The sequence below is a fragment of the Myotis lucifugus genome, unplaced genomic scaffold (assembly GCF_000147115.1).
Source record: "Myotis lucifugus unplaced genomic scaffold, Myoluc2.0 scaffold_110, whole genome shotgun sequence".
NCBI lineage: Eukaryota > Metazoa > Chordata > Mammalia > Chiroptera > Vespertilionidae > Myotis > Myotis lucifugus.
In genome coordinates this window covers 3,607,846-3,627,623 of record NW_005871158.1, presented here as the reverse complement: position 1 = coordinate 3,627,623, position 19,778 = coordinate 3,607,846, and the positions used below count along the sequence as shown (strand labels likewise).

The 19,778-nt window shown below is 37.4% G+C and overlaps 2 protein-coding genes across 2 annotated transcripts in view; one reads left to right on the top strand and one right to left on the bottom strand.

The window, feature by feature from the left end:
• Positions 1 to 389, bottom strand: part of CCDC18 (coiled-coil domain containing 18) — a 121,596-nt gene extending 121,207 nt beyond the window's left edge. Inside the window, exon 1 of the mRNA XM_023757670.1 lies at positions 342 to 389. The gene's annotated coding sequence lies outside the window, so the exon portion shown is untranslated. The remainder of the gene's footprint in view (positions 1 to 341) is intronic.
• Positions 390 to 1,170: 781 nt separating this feature from the next.
• On the top strand, positions 1,171 to 14,067 carry TMED5 (transmembrane p24 trafficking protein 5). Its single transcript, XM_006093200.3, has 4 exons — positions 1,171 to 1,526; positions 7,031 to 7,128; positions 10,264 to 10,447; positions 13,554 to 14,067. The coding sequence occupies exons 1-4, from the start codon at positions 1,338 to 1,340 to the stop codon at positions 13,770 to 13,772; spliced, it is 690 nt and encodes a 229-aa protein (XP_006093262.1). The 5' UTR covers positions 1,171 to 1,337; the 3' UTR covers positions 13,773 to 14,067.
• Positions 14,068 to 19,778: the final 5,711 nt, after the last annotated feature.

The window sequence follows — 19,778 nt, the reverse complement described above, 5'->3', positions numbered from 1 at the left end:
CTAGCTTCCTACAAGGATGGTGACGGAAAAAAAGAGTAAACAAAATGTGGGTAATCCTAAAATGCCATTCCATTATCATGGGTCAACTAAATTAGGTTTTATGTCCCAACATCTCCCGATTAAGAATTCCCTAATCCTTCTGAATTATCAATGAATACAGCTGCTATTCAAACATTTTCTTTTTCTTGGTGGCCATTTATTGTCAAACCAAGAGTCCCCCTCCCTTTAGCGGTCACTAAAGTCTACCTTCCTTGCCTGTACACGTGGAAAAGCACAAGCTACCTGCATAACATATCTGAACATCTGCATAATATTATATAGGGAATTGCCTTCATTTATACCGGCCCTGACGTCATCTCTTGGCTCAAATAACACTTCGCTTGGAGCTGCTGTTCCCAAGCACGCCCACCGCAGCGAGGAACAGGCGCTCTTCATACCCCTGTGATAGGATGGGCTGCAGTCGGACAGGATTCCCGCATCAAGAACGCTCAACCGGACAGCAGTGATCCCACGTCCGTCTGCAGGAACGGGGCACATAGGACATCTTCCTCGCAGAGCCGCGCGCGCAGCGCAGGCGAGGACTAGACAGCGCGCGTCCGAGGGTGCCCGCGGGGAAGGCCACCAACTCCCCCCGGCGGGCTGTGTCCACCCTCCAAGAAGCAGTCGCTCACCACCCGAATCGTCGCTGGCAGAGGGACCCACCCGACGACAGCGCCCGCCGCGCTCTCGTCTGCGTTCCGAAGCCTCGGGCCCTCTCGCGGGCCAGGGGCCTGGAACCAGTAGACACAACAGGTAGAGAAACCGAGAACCCAGGCTGCTCAGCGTTCGAACCGCCGCGGGAACCGTTGGGGACGCACCTCCCACGGCGGGCTCAGCTCCGCCCCCGACGCCCACCTCCCCGCCTCTGCGCCGGGCGACGCAGGCGGCGCAGGGCCTGCCGGGAATCGTGGTCTGAGAGCGCCGCCCGGACGGCTCGCTCGGAACTACATTTCCCACAATTCCCCCCAAGGCGCCCATTGGCGCGCAGGAAACTATGGGGAACCTGCGGCTGTGGGCGTGCGAGGCGGGTGATGCTCACGCAGGCAGTGAGGGAGCCAGGACCTAGGAGGGTGCGGAAGGGACTGCTGGCCCCGCCCTCAGTCACCCCCGTCTTTGGAGGTTGGCGAATGCTCCTCTGTGGGAGTGTTTGCCGCCGCTGCGGCCGCCGCCGGGAGTTTCCTCAGGCTCCTGGTTTCCCTGCCTTGCCAGCCACGCGGAGTCCGGGGAGGCAAGCGGAGCCTCCGTGCCGATAACCCACACCGCCCACGCCTTTTCCAGCCCGAGATCGCCCGGCAGGGATGGGCGAAAAGACCTGGCTGCCCTTCCCGGTGCTGCTCCTCGCCGCTCTGCCCCCGGCGCTGCTGCCCGGGGTGGCGGGCTTCACGCACTCCCTGGACAGCGACTTCACCTTCACGCTGCCGGCCGGCCGGAGGGAGTGTTTCTACCAGCCCATGCCCCTGAAGGCCTCGCTGGAGATCGAGTACCAGGTCAGTGCGGAGGGTGAGCCGGCCCCCCTCCTTCCGCCCGGCGGCACCGCGTCGTCGCCCCTCGCCCGCTTGGAGACGGGTCGGGGGCGTGGGGTGGTGCGGCGCGCGGGCCGCGGGAAGCCGCCGCCTTCGCGCAGGCGCGCTCGGCCGCCGGGGAGCCGAGAAGTTAGGCGGGACCGGAGTTGGCTGCGCTCTGCCTTTTCCCCTTTCCTCCCGTCGGAGAGAGGCCAGCGCCGCTGATGTCGGTGGTTTTTCTCGGTTTCACAATTCGCCCGTCGCTTCGCTAGCCAGTCCACGCTCCAGGACTGAGAATTTCACAACACAGGACTAATACACGTTCTCCTTTACCATTGGATGAGATGATGGTATTTGTTTTATGCACGCCACCACCCTCGCCCAAATGCAAATATCCTAAGTTGTAACTGTCATTTCTGCAGTTAAGGATTTTTGAATTGGACCATGTGATTATCACGCAATCCGATTTTGGTATAAACCTGTGAAAAAGAATATGGATGTATGCAATGGTACATTTCCTTATCAGTTACATATTTTTTTAATCGAATTAGATCTAATTGTATATTAAAGCGATATAACCTTTCATTTCCGCATTATGAGCTTTTCTCCCATGTCACTGGTTTCTTTTTGTCTGCACAGTATTATGTAGGGAATTGCCTTCATTTATATAGCCCTCTGGTAGAGGATAATTTCTTAGAAGAAATCTTGTTAGTTCAACACAGCTAATTTCGATGTCTCTAAGGTAGCATTGCAAAAAGAGAGGCGCTGGTGTGGTTCATCTTTTAATTTTTTTACAAGTTACATAATTTATAATCAGGTCTCACTTTTTAAAAAATATATTTTTATTGATTTCACAGAGGAAGGGTGAGGGGGAGAGAGAGAGAGAGAAGCATCAATGATGAGAGAGAATCACCTGCACGCTCCCCAGTGCGGGCGAGTGCCCTTGACGGGAATTGAACCGGACCCTTCAGGCCACACAGGCCCCTTGCTCTATCCACTCAGCCAAAACGACCAGGACAGGTGTCACTTTTTTTAAGTTGATGTAGGGAATCTTTTTCAGTAACAGGTACTGTCATATATAGAGCAAAATAAAGAGTTATGCAGGATTTTCATGCAGAGGGACTTCAGAATTAGATTATTTATAGGTGTATAAGGTAAGCATAGAGAGTAAAAAATCTAATGTCACACATAATTAGCAAAACCAAATCCAGACCTCGACATTTTAAAAATGTCCAGTCTAGTTCAAAAGTTCACTTACTGAACAGTTAACTATATGCCAATAATTGGGGGGGGGGCGTGTAAAAACAAAAGAAAGAGTCCCTGTTTTCAGGGGGTACTTGAAATATTTAAGGAGCACTGGCTCAAGCAGGTAATTTCAATAAAGTATGGTTAAGTGCTCATAAGAAGGGCCACTTCTCTGGGGTTTCAGAAAAGGATACCTGAAGAAAATAAATTTGAATCTAGAAAGATGCTTAAGTGAAACAAGGATGCAAGGAAGAGGGGACATTTCAAAAAAAGGAACAAAATGAATATGCATTTTGCATTCTGAAAATGCATAGTGGGAGTGTTTTGGCTACAGGCAGTATGAAGTGGAAGTTACAAGTGCTGAGGTTTTATGAGACTTCAAGTCTAGAAAATCTAGAGTGGGAGTAAAATAAAAAGATTAGAGAGATCCGGAGGCTTTATCATGGATCATGATCTTAGCCTTGTGCACCATTTTAAGTAGCTTTGTCCTTATTCTGTGCAAGAGCCATTGAAGATTTAAGCAGCATGGTAACGGAGTCAAAAATGTTTGTCCGATAGATCACTGCATAGTGCGGAAGATGGGTTTAAGTAAGTCAAAATGAGAGGCAAGGAAATCAGTGAAATGGTCTACGAAAGACAGCAATTTGTACTATTCAAAAACGCCTCAGTATTTACCCAGGTATTAGGGAGGAAGTCTATTTTAACTTCTGACCTCTTATGATTAAGACCTCTAGCTCTAGAAGTAAAATGCCTGAGTTGAAATCCTCTCAATTACTACCTGTGTGATTTTGTACAAGTTACTGAACCTCTGTCTTGTAAAATAGAGATAACAGTAATTGCCTCATAGATTTGAAAAAAATGAGTAAATGATTGTTCATAGACCATCTCTGACACATAGTAAATATTAAACGAATGTGTGTGTGTTTTTTACATTTACACTTCTAGTGTTATGTAGCTGGCTTGATTTACCTTTATACTTTGTATAAAGGGACTGTTCCCCCAAAGCATTCACTCTCCCTAAACAATTTAATTGTTTTCATTGAGGAGAAAAGTATAATCATTTAATGTCTATAACCCTAGACAATGTAGGAGGAGTGTGTAAGGTAGAGATCATCTTCAGCCCTTTGCATTTCCCTACTCCATGATTAATTTCCAACAAGTAAGCTCTGGTTTTTGTCTTAGTGTTTAAAATTTCAGGGAACTGGTGTTCCAGACACTGCCCTGGAGTTATTGTGACAAACTGATGAGCCCTACATTATATTGTTCTCAAAATTTTTTAATGTCAATACATGTATCTTATGAATAATGTAGATCATTCACTTAAAAATTTAAATCTTTGGCCCAGCCACTGTGCTCAGTGGTTGAGCATCGACCTATGAACCAAGAAGTTATGGTTCGATTCCTGGTCGGGACATGTGCCCAGGTTGCAGGCTCGATCCCCAGTGTGGGGCTGCGGGAGGCAGCCGATCAGTGATTTTCTCTCATCATTGATGTTTCTAGCTTTCTCTCCCTCTTCCTTTCTCTCTGAAATAAATAAAAATATATAAAAAATGTTTTTAAATCTTTATTGAGTGCTTAATTTGTATAAGCACTATGCTAGGTGCTATGAATACAATGGTGAATAAAAATGTAGTCTGTGCCTTTATACAATCTTGTATGGGGACAGACATTAATTAAATTCTTACACAAATAAATGTGAAATTGTAGCTCTAATAAGTGCTATGAAGGTAGATAAATGCATACAGCTATGAGAGTATTTAAAGGGAGGATTTGATTTCATCTGAGAATTAAGAAGACTTCCCAGAGGAAGTGGAGTTCAGATCTGTAGAAGAATCAGGTTAACTAGGCATAAGGGGGTGAGTGGAACAACGTGATGGGTAAAAAGAACACGTGATAGCCCTAGCCGGTTTGGCTCAGTGGATAGAGGGTCGGCCTGCAGACTGAAGGGTCCCAGGTTCAATTCCAGTGAAGGGCATATGCCCAGGTTGCGGGCTCGATCCCCAGTGGGGGGCGTGCAGGAGGCAGCCGATCAATGATTCTCACTTGTCCTATCTCTCCCTTCCTCTCTGAAATCAATAAAAATATATTAAATATTAAAAAAGAACACATGATAAGGCATTGAGGAGTAAGACAGACTACTTTTGAGGGATTGAAACATTATTACCATAGCATACAGACAGGGGAAAGTGGCACTTGCTTTTCATGTTCCATTAAAATCAGTGGGGAGTTTAGATTTGGATTATGGTATAAGTTGGCTTCTGTATTTTTAAAAAATATATTTTTATTGATTTCAGAGAGGAAGGGAGAGAGAGATAGAAACATCAATGATTAGAGAGAATCATTGATCAGCTGCCTTTGCACATCCCACACTGGGGATCGAGCCTGCAAGTCGGGAATGTGCCCTGACCGGAATGGAACAGCCACTTCCTGGTTCATAGGTTGAAGCTTAACCACTGAGCCATGATGGCTGGGCAGCTTCTGTATTCTTAAGTGCCATTTCTAACAATTTCATTAAGCCTGCTAGCCACTAACAAAAATATATTTTAAACTTAGCTTTACTGAAATCTTTGCTTAGTTTTGGTATAGCTCGTTTTCTGACTTAATGGATATCTTTTTTTTTTTTTTTTGAGGATAACCTGAGTAATTCTTTTAGTATGTTTTGAGTCCTTGGATATCTGAAAATTGCTCTTACTTTTTGCTTTCACTTCAGTAAGTACTATAATTTTTATTTTTACTCGGGAACATTGAAGACATGGTTCTATTGTGGGTTTTTTGCATCTTCTATGTAAGAATTCTGATGCCAATCCCAATTCTTGATATTTTTCAGTCTTTACTACTGGTGTTGGAAGTTTCCAGGTGGTTCTTTTTAAATCCTTTGGAAGAGTCAATAGGATTTTTGGATCTTTTTTTATTTATACTGCTTCCCATCTATTAAAACTCTTTCAGTCTAATGAATTTTATCTTTTGAAGCAGGAATTTTTATTCTCTTATTTGATGATTTCTTCCCTTCATTTCTCTTGGTTCTCTCCTTTTGAAATGCTTACTAGATGAGTAATTTAAAATCTCTAGCTCTGTCCTTCATAAGGGTCTTACCATTTTCCTCATACTTTTCACCTATACTTTTTCACCTTGTTCTGAGAATTCCTTGGCTCGTTCTAATGCTCTAATTTTTAGGCTTCTTCTATGTTCATTCTGCTAACATTGCACTTGTTTATAATGTACATTTAATTGTGAGTTTTGAGATCAATAGATAGTGGTAGCTGGATATAGCCTTTGCTCAGTAGAGTATCTTCCAGAAATTCCTTTCTCTTCAAGTCTCTTAACAGGCTTCTTGATTTCTGGTGGTGTTATGGATTACTTATATTATGTTTTCTTCATTTCATTGGGATTTAAAGAAGAATTGTATATATTTAACTTTCCATTTGAAGCCAGTTGGTTGTTTTTGTTTTTTTTTTGTCAGTAAGTAGAGCACAGGAGTAGGTAATCTTTTATATCATTCTATGAAAGCCACCAAGAAAAATAAAGTGGAGTGTTATATAAGAAAAAGAGTAGCCATGGGAGGGAGATTGGTGAGTTCATATTTTCTGGCTATGCCACTTATTTGCTGTATCATCTTGGGAAAATTTCTTCTCTCTGCCTTCATTTTTTTTGTTTTTTATTAAAATGAGAACAATAATAGGACCTACGTTTTAGAGTTGTTGTGAGGAATAAATTAACCCACATAAAGCACTTAAAAGACAATGTGTGGCATAAACTGTAATTGTGACCAGCAGCAGCAGTAGGAGGACATTTGGGGATTGTAAAGGAACAGATTGTGTTCATTGGCCATTGGCCAGTAAGTAAGCAGCCTACCTTGAATGTATTGTTCATATTGGGGAGTAATATATGAATGTGTTGAAGAAGTCAGATCATGGTGGTCTCAAATTCTAGACTAAGTGTCAGCTAATTCTTATTTTATTCTACAGGGCTTCTCAACTTGAAGGCACTGTTTTAGGAAGATTATTTCACTAATACCTATAAGGCCTAAATTTCCATGATAGCCAACAGGAATTGGTACAAGAGAGACCAGTTCCAAAAATGAATGGAATTGAACTAGATGATCTTTCTGCTCCTTTCTAGCCATAATGAGTCCGTTGACTTTCTTACCCCTCTAGGTTTATAAAGAAAGTCTCTTCATTATGGGATCTACTTTCTATAATTTATTTTCAGAATTTGTAATATGTGTTCTCTTCTGTATTCTACAGGTTTTAGATGGAGCAGGATTAGATATTGATTTCCATCTTGCTTCTCCAGAAGGAAAAACCTTAGTTTTTGAACAAAGAAAATCAGATGGAGTTCACACGTAAGTAATCTCTTAGTTGATTCCTTGAGCTGAATAATACCAATGGGACCATCTACAAGGCAGGAAAATTTAGCACATTTGATACTAAATATCAATATAAAATTATTCCATATGAACATTTTATTATTTGTTGTTACTATTATTATTATTATCATTATTATTTTTAATCCTCACTCGAGGACGTGCTTAACCAGGGATCAAACCTACAACCTAGGTATGTGCCCTGACTAGGAATTAAATCCTAAACCCTTCGGTGTACAGGATGACTTTGCTCCAACCAACTAAATCACACCAGCCAGGACACCATATGAACATTTTAAACAATCCTTTTTATTTATTTGTTAATGTATTTTTATTGACTTTAGAGAGGGGAAGGGAGAGGGATAGAGAGAGAGAAACATTGGTGATGAGAGAGAATCATTGATTGGCTGCCTCCTCGGGGATTGAGCCTGCAACCCAGGATGTGCCCTGACTGGGAATTGAACCGTGACTTCCTGGTTCATAGGCCAATGCTCAACCACTGAGCCACACTGGCGGCCTAAATAGTCCTAGATAGTGGTCTAAAAAACTAGAATATTTTCCATTAACTTTTTTCTTTTTCTTTAGGCATTTTGTATTGATCCTGTTTTTTTCCTTGCTTTGGTTAAATAGATGAGTATTCCCTAAGTATTATATGCAATCTATTGTGTCATTTTGAACCAACCTTTTTGGCTAGAAGAGGCCTTCCATTTTAACTGTAAATTACACTTCCAGGTAATTTATCATCTCTGCCCATTCTTTTCTTCCTTAAAACAACAGTAAAATACATTTGTGAGTATAAGTAAAAATTGTTTTACTCAGACCTTACTCTTTTTAGACGATTAGAAGACCTGAAAGTAAAAGATGTGACCATAGGAAACCATATAAAAAGAAAATACTTGTTATAACACTTTCAGTTTAAATTTGACAACTGGCCATATATTCTCTTTTTTCATCTATTTTCCTTTTTCCATCTGTCACTGGTGTTTTGTTGTTCTATTATTTTACTTTAGCTCTTTCGTTACTCAGTATTGTTGTGTTAAAACTAAACTGAATTTATAGGAAGAAGAGCTAATACAGAGTATCCAATATTTGCCATAAACGAGGCCTTGCATTTTATATGCTTCTAAATTAATTATTCCAATCCACTGTGAGATAGATTCTTTGATTCCCTAATTCCCATTTTACAGACAAGGAAGCTCAGAGAAGTTAAATAAGTCTGCAGGGGTATATTTTATTAAGCGGAGGCAGGATGGACCAAAATATTTACTTTCTACCATATGATGCTTAGAACATCCCTGGCACATAGTACATGTAAGTACTAGTTATTATTATAATTATTGGTGTTTATTAACCAAAGTACCTGGCATGGTAATTGATAGTAAATACTGAATACATGTATGACTGAATGAGGGGGAAAATGTCTCCACCATAATTTTTCAAGATACTCATTTCAGAGTGCTTTGTAAAGTGGCTTTTTCCTATGTAGAGCTCAGGAAAAATATTTGCATAAACTATTAATATATAAAATAAATTACCATTTTAAAAGTCAGTTTAGCCGAAACCGGTTTGGCTCATTGGATAGAGCGTCGGCCTGCGGACTGAAAGGTCCCAGGTTCGATTCCGGTCAAGGGCATGTACCTGGGAAAATAGAGTTTCTCTCAATTTTTATTTTCTCTCCAATTTTATGCTTTCTTTTAGAGATAAATTAATATTGACTCTTAGAGGGAAAAAAATCAATAAAATATATTAAAAAAAAAAAAAGTCAGTTTAGATTGATATGCTTAGGATTAACTATACTTTCTCTTTGATAGGTATATGAACAAGAACTAAAAATGTAGTTCACCTTTAAATTTCAGAATATAGAAAATATATAGAGTTTCTCTCAATTTTTATTTTCTCTCCAATTTTATGCTTTCTTTTAGAGATAAATTAATATTGACTCTTAGAGGGAAAAGGTATTTTATTGCTTTAGTACACAGAATTGCCTCTCATTAAAACATTGGGAGACAAAAATGAATTTATAAGAGTTTGCATTTATTGAGTTCTTTTGATGTGCCAGGAAACTATTCTAAGTACTTTACATGTATTTATGTACATATTATTCTTCACCACAATCCTATGAGTTACATGATATTTTTATCAATTTACCAATGAGGAAATTGAGGCCTAGAGCTCTTAAGTAAACTGATGGAAGGTTACACAGCTAGTCAACAGTGAAGCCAGGATCTAAAACCCAGGCAGTCTAATTCACTCTTAATCACTACATGAATTTTACAAATCTACTTTGTAAAAATTAGATTTTAATACAAATTTTATCTTTAGCTATATTAACTTTTTAAAGACAACTAAAATCTCAGTTACAGCATTGAAATAGTTTTTTCGTAATTTAAATCTTTAAAATAAATACTGTCCTTTTAGAAGTCGGGATTAGTAAAAATTTCTCCAAACAGAGCCTTAAAACAGATTAAATAATACCTATTTGGCTAACACTGCCTGTAATGAAGAGTTGTATATAAATGCATTTTTCTAAACAACAGAATTAATATTACCCTAACTACATTCCAAAGATGTACTTAATTGGTAGGAGTCCTGGAAGAAAGCATTTAGGAAAATCAATCACTGCTTTTGAAAAAAAACACCAAAAACTCACTTTATAAATTAATCTCAATTGAAGGGGAGGTTTGTAGTCATAAATATTGAAGTTCATTGTGAGGTGTCATGTATCTAGTTTTTAATTCAATTCTTTTCCAAAAATTATGTCAAGACCATTTACCGTAATGCCAAGCACATCTAGATTGCAAGTATAGTACTTGGATATACAGTGGTGGGCAAAAGTAGACTTACACTTGTGACTACTCGAAACAGAGTTGATTTTTGTATTATTAGTTATTGTATTACTTATTTGTATTAAACTGTAAACCTATTTTTGCCTACCTCTATATATTTCTAGGTTGCCTCTCCCAAAAAATTATAAATTATCTTTTAAATCTAAGGAAGTCTATCAGTAAGCTGTCCAATTATTATTAACTGTTACTTCTTCTATCTGTAGTATTTTTTCCTTTGATTTGAAATATAAGTACTGATAATGGAACACATTTACTTTTTTTAATACAGGGTAGAGACGGAAGTAGGGGACTACATGTTCTGCTTCGATAATACATTCAGCACCATTTCTGAGAAGGTGATTTTCTTTGAATTAATCCTGGATAATATGGGAGAACAGGAGCAAGAACAAGAGGACTGGAAGAAATATATTACTGGCACAGATATGTTGGATATGAAACTAGAAGATATCCTGGTCAGTATGGTCTATTAATGAAATAATAAAAAATTATTAACATCCAGAGGTTTTACTCTGTGACAGGCACTGGGCTAAGTATTTTAACTGCATTATCTCATGTAATCCTTACTTAACTCTATCAGGATCATCTCTATTTTCCAATGAGGAAATTGTATCTTAGGGGGGATTAAGTAATGTTCCTATCACATAAACAGAGAGAGAGAACTAGAATTTGAATATAGGCTCTTAACTGCAAATCTTCCTTAGAATGTTCACTAACAGAAGAATATAAAAATCTGTTGCATACTTGCACTGAGTAATTTGTGAACAGTTAAGATATACAGGCATTTTTTCCCACATCATAGTTTTTATAACATGGAATTTGATATTATTTAATTTGGGAACACTATTTACATTACTCGAACCAGACCTAGCAATTATCAGAAACTAGCACTGCACTCAGGAGTGCAAACTTAGGATATGGCTTCTTTTCTTGAACTGCTTTAAGCTTTATTATAAACATGAATAATGAAATGTACATGTATAAAAACCTATTTATATTTAATAATAGTACTGCCAGTGCTAGAGGGAAAGGTCATAACCCTTCAGCCACAGCTAGATGTGTAACCAAAGGACAACTTACTCAGTGATACTTGTAACTCCATTGTAGAAATTCTTGCAGGATAAATAACATAGTTATTTCAAGTTTGTAACACTTCTAATACTCTTATCACCTGAACTTTTTAAAAATAATGTGATATTTTGATAAATATATCTGAGTTTTATTAGAAAAGGAATGATCAAATTATAGCAGAAGAGACATAAATCAGTTAGCGTAAGTTGGAATATTAAGTGGTCCTATCATATGTGTAATTCCTTGGTGACTGAGCTCTCTGAGCCTTGGTTTCCAACCTGGAAAATGGGGACAATACCTCTAGAGTTGTGAGGTTGAAATGTGATACACTATGTATATAAGTGCTTTAAACAGTGTCTGGCAAATAATAAATGTTAGTTTTCATACCTTTTCCACTGGTGTTACTCTGAATACAAACTGAAAGGATAAAGTTTGATTGGCGTTAATTTTACCATGACATTTAAATATATATATGTATGTTTTGGTTTTTTTTCAGAGAAGAGAGGAGAGGGAGAGACAAATAGAAGCATCAATGATGAGAATCATCGATCAGCTGCCTCCTCCTACAGGTCCTACACTGGGGATCAAGCCAATAACCTGGGCATGTGACCTGACGGGAATCGAACTGTGACCTCCTAGTTCATAGGTCAACTCCAACCAGTGAGCCACACTGGCCGGGCTACCATGACAGTTTTTTATCTCATCATGATTTCTTATGTATATTAAACTTAGTTGAATTTTAGAACTAGAAGATGACTTAGATATTATTAATCTAGCTTCAGCCTCCTTCCTTTTCCCTTCCATTCCATTTTTTAGATAAGGAACTAGCTTAAAATTAAAATGGAAATGCTATATCCATATTTCCATTATAGTCCAATCTTCCCACCCAATCAAATGAACATATTCTTCCATTTTAAATATATGTTACCAACAAGAACAAAATGCAAGTAGTTATAAATCTTATTAGTACTTCACTGCATTCTCCAGAGATTGACTTTACTCACACACTTAAACAAAATGACCAGAAAGTTCCGATTTAAATATGGCTTAAAATACTTAGATTCCTTAAGAAAATAAAGTGTCTTTCAGGAGCTTTTTCCATTTGCTCCCCAGACTTTGTATCACAATTGCAAACTTGAATAAATAATTTTATATGTGACTATCATCATTATGCTATTGAAAAGAACTATGCATGCTTTTTTTGAGGAGCTGAACTCCATATTTTCCTGGAAAATATCTGTATTTCTTTAAAGAAATGCCCATATGATATTATATTTTGTCGTTTTATAGGATCAGCACAGCAGTCTGAAATTGAGTATATTTTTTTACTTAAATAAGGATTTTAAGCAAAGTGGGTCTCTAGGAAAAAAATCTGTTGCTTGGATTTTTTTATTTTATACTAGAGACCCGGTGCACAAAATTTGTGCACATGTAGGGTCCCAAGGCCTGGCCGGCAATCAGGGCCTATCTGTGAGGTGACCAGCGGGGCAATTGGAGGGTCCCTACTGGCACCTGCCTTGGCCAGCCTGGCACTGCCTGCTCGCCAGCCGGCCCTGCCCCCCGCCGCCGCCACTGTTCGTCTCCCTCTGTGGGGTGACCGTCGGGGCGATCAGGGTGCCCCCACTGGTACCCGCCTTGACTGGCCTGCAGGCTGGGGGCAGCTCCTGCATTGAACATCTGTCCCCTGGTGGTGAGTGTGCATCATAGCGACCGGTTGCTCCACCATTTGGTCAATTTGCATATTAGGCTTTTATTATATAGGATCATTTGAATTCTCAACTAAATTTTACCTTATATTCATATAGTCTATAGTTAGTCTTCAAATAATTTCTGATCAGGTCCGTACTATAAAGTAGTTTTTTTTTTTCAGAAGATATGCAACTTAGAATGAATCTTGGTAAGTTTGTTTAATGAATGTGATCTTGGAATAAGTTTTTATTAACAATACGTTGTACTTTTTGGGTGTAAAGAATGCACATATAAAGTTGAAATAGTTTTTAATTTCACTACTTTGTGAGATAAAAACACTGTGTGTTTTGCTAAATACTATATTGGACCAGACTAACATTCCAAGAAAAAAAAATATTAACATACAATGTGTTAATTATATGAAGGCAAATACCTAAAAACTTATCAGTTCTGTTTTTTAAGACATTTTCTTATAGTTGCATGGGCTGAGAAAGAAATAATGTATGTAAAATTCCTGGCACTGTGCCAACTCAAATATATTTTCATTTTATTTAGTCTCAATTTGTAGCTTTGTTCCTGTGTTAAATAACTATTTATAAATAATAATTTAAATGTATCAAGAAAGCTATGACATAACCTTACAGATAACCTTTATGTAATCTAAATAGCATCTGTTCCTTAATTAACATTGTGTTTAGATATGAAACATATGAATAGGAAGGGTACTGTAAAACACATTTTAAAATTAACTTAAAATTACTGAGAATTCTTTTATAGTAAAATTATTTTCTTTATCTCCAGGAATCCATCAACAGTATCAAGTCCCGACTAAGCAAAAGTGGTCATATCCAAACTCTTCTTAGAGCATTTGAAGCGCGTGATCGAAATATACAAGAGAGCAACTTTGATAGAGTCAACTTTTGGTCTATGGTTAATTTAGTGGTAATGGTGGTGGTGTCAGCCATTCAAGTTTATATGCTGAAGAGTCTATTTGAAGATAAGAGGAAAAGTAGAACTTAAAACTCCATATCAAAACTCCATATTGAAAAAGAGACAGAAAAATGCAATGAACTGTTACAGTCAAGACCATAAATAGTATTTCCAAAATGTTTTCAATTATTACCATAAGTGAAACAATTTTAATTTTAATGTGAAAGAAAAGTCTTCACTTTCGTCTGTGCAAGTAATCTTATTGCTCTGGTTATACTTAAGTGCATAGCAAATATTTTGCAGAGTATAGGTATAATTGAATGAAGCCATATTAATAATGGCATTTTCCTGTTTAAAAAAAATGCAAATGTGTCATAGGTGATTTTAAAAAAGGAACTTTGGGCCTAAATGCAACACCAAACAATTTTTGTTTGTTTTAATATTTTTTTTGTTGATTTTTGGAGAGAGGAAGTGAGAGAGAGAGAAACATCAATGTGAGAGGGAAACATCAATAAGCTGCCTTCTGCACACCTCCTACCAGGGATCTAGCCCATAACCTAGACATGTGCCCTGACCAGGAATTGAACCAGCAACCTTTCAGTGCAGGATGCCCAACCAACAACTGAGCAACACCAGCCAGGGCCTAATAATGTTGCTGGGTTTTTTTGTTTTTGTTTTTCTGTTAATCCTCACCGAGGATTATTTTCCATTGATTTTTTACAGAGTTTTTTGGGGGGGCAGGTGGGGAGATACATCGATTGGTTGCTCCTGCACACAACCTGACTGGGGCTGGGGATTGCACCTGCAACCCAGGTAAGTGCCCTTGACCAGTAATCAAACCTGCGACCCTTTGGTGCCTGTGCCAACGCTCTAACCACTGATCCACACCAGCCAGGGCTGAACAATTTTTTATTTATTTTTTATAAATATTTTTTATTGATTTCAGAGAGGAAGGGAGAGAGAAACGTCAATGGTGAGAGAGAATCACCTGCCTCCTGCACGCCCCCCTGGGGGGAATTGAGCCCGCAACCCAGGCATGTGCCCTTGACTGGAATTGAACCCAGGACCCTTCAGTCTGCAGGCCGACGCTCTATCCACTGGGCCAAACCAACTAGGGCCAAACAATGTTTTTAAAAGATTCTCTTACCTAGAAGTTTCCTTGTAAATGTAGCAATTACAAATTAAATTTCCAACATATTAAGTTATAAATCATCTAAGAATTGACCTAATCGTGGATTGAATACATCTTTAGAAGATGAAGACTCTACTTTTCTCTTTTTACATATGCATCTCTCCTCTAATGTAAATGGAAGCATAGCTGTGAAAAACAGATTTGTGAGACTTTTATAACCAAATATATTTCAATTTAAAATATTAGCAACAAGTAATTAGTTTTATATACTTATCTTACATTCCCAAAAGCTGACATTGTGATAATTCTTAAAAATGCTAAATCATAATTAACATTAGGACAAATTATCTTTTTGAAATAAAGAGTTAAAGGTTGCTAAGTCTCCTTTAGGACTTACTCTGTTTAATCCTTAACTAAGGTATAGGATTTTAAAATTAAATGTGAGAGAAATAATTTTGTTTTTATGTTGTCAACAGTGTTATGTTAATTTTAACATGATTATTGAGTTGGATACATTATTACCAGCAGTCGTAAAGGAAATATTGCTAAAAGGATCTGGGCCTAACATAAATATCTCCTTTTCTGACTTCTCAAAATCAGTAAAAAAGAACTAATAAAGTCAATATAAAAAGAATTAAGGTAAGTATCTATAATCTGATGGGCCCCTCATAATGATCCAACCTTAATACAAATCATGAGATAATTTCCAGTTAACTAGAAGAAATATTACTTGGCTATGAACTTTTTTACAACTGTTCTGTTTTGAATTATCTAATAAGTATTCAGGTACATTTTATGAAATATAAGTCCTATTGTAGTTTAGCATTGGGTATACATATTTATTACAAATATTATAACTTTCATAAAATGATTTTTCTGATCATTTTATTGACATTCAAGTAAAATTTGAAACCCACAGAATCCCAAGTTTGAATACTCCATATATAACTTTATAAATAAAGGCTGTACTGTCCTGGCCTCCTGCAGTCCGTGGAGTCTTACTCCAATACTAGTAATTAATTGAATAGCATTTTTAGGTTATACCCATTTGTAGTATTGTTTATAACAAATATGAGTTAGAAGCAGTCAACTTCTAAATTTGAGTACAGAATCCCTCTGTAGGTTAGTACTGCTGGCAATGTTAAGCAATAATTGATATCCAGAGAGAATGTTTTCATTATGCTTTATACTCTGAGTGGTACAAAAAGATTTATTTCCCTCCTTATGCCTTTGGGAACACAGAAACTTAGGTTTCCCTACTTTCAAGCTTTTTTAAAATCAGGTAAATGCCATGTATGATCAATTACCTTCATTGGCCAAGAACGTGCTTTAAGTGTCCAGGTATAGTCCCTCTAACATGCAAAACAAGGGCCAATAAGTCATTGCCTCTGAAGAGCCCTCCCCGTCACCCCTCCTATTAACCTCCTAATGAGAAGCAAACTTAGAGTACTATAATAAAACAGTACAATATAAACTACTGCATCTTTTCTTTAAAACTGTGATTAAGGATTCTACCTCTTATGTATGGCTAGCAACTATACTGTACTCTTACTCCCTAACAATGAATTTCTTACATCTTGTACATATGATTTCTGCCACTGATATTAAACCTATGATTCAGTAACTTCTCACCATGTAACAATGGCCTTATTTGGAAAAGAATTTAGGAAGATTGAGGACAATTTTATTTTTATAGACACAAAGTGAAAAGAGATCATTTAAGAAACATGTTATTTATAATTAGCCAAAAGAAGTAAAATTGATAAGCAAAGGACTAAATTTTGAAATATTTCTGAAGCTATACTGTTTTCTTCATGGTTTTTAATGTCAACATTCACTTTCAAAGTTAAAATTATGCTAAAATTGAGTAAGCTATCAACAGCTTTTTGTCGTTTTTAATTAAATTTAAAATACTGTAATATTTAAGTAAGGCCTAGCATTTCACTCTGATTTGCATTTGGGTAATTAATGATATGCTTTTCTTTCATGTGAATGTCAAGACATAAAGGGTAAATAAATGGTTGAAATAGCATTGAAATAAATTACACATTCAAATGTAATTTCATGTCATGTTTATCCTTAAGCATTGCTATTATGTCTTAACATTGACAAAGACTTGAGTTCCTCTAATTGTATACCTTCTCAAATGAAATTTTAAAAGAAATTGATTCAGCATGTAATGGTGTTTCATCTGAAGTGTAATAATGCAGTGTTGTTCAAATTGCCTTATACTTGTGAACAACCATATTAAGTGAGAAATGAATACTGCACTGAGTGTAATAAAAATTTAAAAATCTAACTTGTCTATCAGTTGTAAATGCTATCTAATCCTTCAAGTCTTTACTGATCTCATCTACTCCCCTTTCCACTTGAAAACCCATAGTTCACTGCATTTATTACATTTCCTGCCTTGCATTGGAGTTCTGCTTATATGTATACTTACTCATATATTGTCCAAACATGCATTGTAACTAAAAGGGCTCAAAATATAGAAGCAAAAATAATTAGTTCTGAAAGTTTGGAATGCTATAAATAAGCACTCTACTCCTCTACCCCACCACAGGAATTGTTTAGGTCTGGCATACGGCTCCAGAATCTTAAATTAACCATCACAATTTGGGATTCTGGTGTCCATTTTCCTTGAACCATTACTGGGTGATTTTGGGAAGTCAAAACTCCTTTGAATCCATTCACTGGTAGAAATATTTTAAAATCTTAAAACTTAATTAAAATAGCCTATCAGAGTCCAGTACTTAGGGGTCATTCCCTTCACACCTTCTAGACAAGTCATTCTTCACCCCCACGCTGGTAGAATTCCTAAGGCAGCTTTCTACTTCTACACTCGTGTCACTTTCAGGTGTCTGGGCTTCTGGAAGACTTGTGTCATTGGAAACTGGAGTCATACTTCATTTACTATATATATATGGCACAAAATAAAGAACTCAAACCTAAGATGACATATGAAAGTATTGAGTCCATCTCAAAGTATGATGGACTCAATCCTTAAACCTGAAAGAGGAAGACAAGAAAATGCAGGGCAGGTTAAAACTTTGAAGGTCTTCAATGACCATGAGTCAACGGCAAAATGAACAATGAGAATCAGTTATCCAACAATGAAATGAACTTCTTTATATAGAGAGAGACTACTTCCCAATCCTGGAAGTTTTCAAGTGGCAATATGATCGGATGTTACAAAAGGATTATTTCTACATCCGATATCAAGTGGGAGAATGAATTAATTATAATTAGTCTATCCTTTTTACACTTATTTAAAATCTGAAAGAACTAGCAAAGCCATAAGAGGAGACATGCCAGAGCTTCAAGAGACATATTTTAAAGTTATAGTTTGCTGGATTCTTGCTTGATAGTCAAAAACAAATTGGAAATGAAATTAACACAATATCATTTACAATCACTCCAAAGAAAACAACATATTTTGGTATAAATCTAACAAAACATGTACAGGATCTATATGCTGAAAATTATCAAATGGAAAAAAACTATAAAAACGGATTCGAAGTCTCATAGTAAAAAGGTCAATTCTTCCTAAATCTATAAATTTAACATATTCCTACAAAAATCCAACAAGGTTTGTTTTTGTAGACAAACATTCTAAAAGGTTTAAATGGAAAAGCAAAGGACTGCCCTAGCCGGTTTTGCTCAGTGGATAGAGCATCAGCCTGTGACTGAAGGGTCTTGGGTTCAATTCCAGTCACGGGCACATCCCCAGTAGGGGGCATGTAGAAGACAGTTGATCAATGATTCTCTCATGGTTGTTTCTCTCCCTCTCCCTCTCTATCTAAAATCAATAAAAACTTATTTAAAATTTTTAAAAAAGAAAATATGTGGATGGCAAATAAGCATATAAACAAGATGTTCAACATCATTAGCCATTAGGGAAATTCAAGTTAAAACCACGAGACAATGAGATTATCACTACACATCTACCAGGGTAGCTAAAATAAAAGTTACACCACCAAATGCTAGCAAGAATGCAAGAGAAATTGGGCCACTCATACATTGCTAGTGGTTTATAAAATGGTAAACTCACTCTGGAAAATATTTTGGCAATTTGTTATAAAACTAAACAGGAACTTATCATGCAACACAGCACTTCTACTCTTGGACACTTATCCCTGAGAAATGACAGCGTATGCTCAAATAAAATCCTGTACAGCTTCATTTTTAACAGCCCACATGTCCTTGAAAGAGTGAATGGTTAAACTTTGGTACATCCACACCATGGAATACTATGCAGCAATAAAAAGGAACAAACTATTGATACATGCAACAATTTGGATGGACCTCAAGGGAATTAGGTTAGTGGGGGGGGGGGGGGAATAACATTAAAAGGTTACACACTGTATGATTCCTTTTACATAAGATTCTTGAAATAACAAAATTATAGAGATGGAAAACAGATTAGTGGTCACCAGGTGTTAGGAATGCAGGGAAGAAAGGGAATGTGGCTATAAAGGCAGTCTTGTAGTAGAATAATTGTCTTCATTGTGGTTGTATATAAATCTACATGTGATAAAATAACAGAATTATATATAAACACACAAATGAGTACTTGTAAAATCGGTAAAATCTGAATAAATTGTGGATTGTACCAATGACATTTTCTGGACTTGATATTGTACTATATGCAAGATCTTACATTGGCGGAAACTGAAGAGTACAAAAGGACTCCCTGTACATTTTTTTTGGTGACTATTTGTGAGTTTATAATTATTTCAAAATAAAAATTTAAAACAAAAATGGGCAGATGAATTGTATGTTGGTGTATACATTATTTCTGAACAACCCCACCCACTGTGTTCATCCATAGGTGCATGATTTTTGTCCAGTCACTTCCCGCATCTCCCACACCCCTTTTCCCCCCAAGAATAGTCAGTCCATTCCCTTTCTATGTCCCTGATTCTATTATAATCACCAGTTCATTCTGTACATCAGGTTATTTA

Coding starts and splice junctions, on each gene's coding strand:
- TMED5 (XM_006093200.3), top strand. CDS start 1,338: ATGGGCGAAAAGACCTGGCTGCCCTTCCCGGTGCTGCTCCTCGCCGCT. Junction 1,527..7,030: donor CGCTGGAGATCGAGTACCAG/GTCAGTGCGGAG, acceptor TGTATTCTACAG/GTTTTAGATGGAGCAGGATT. Junction 7,129..10,263: donor AAATCAGATGGAGTTCACAC/GTAAGTAATCTC, acceptor TTTTTAATACAG/GGTAGAGACGGAAGTAGGGG.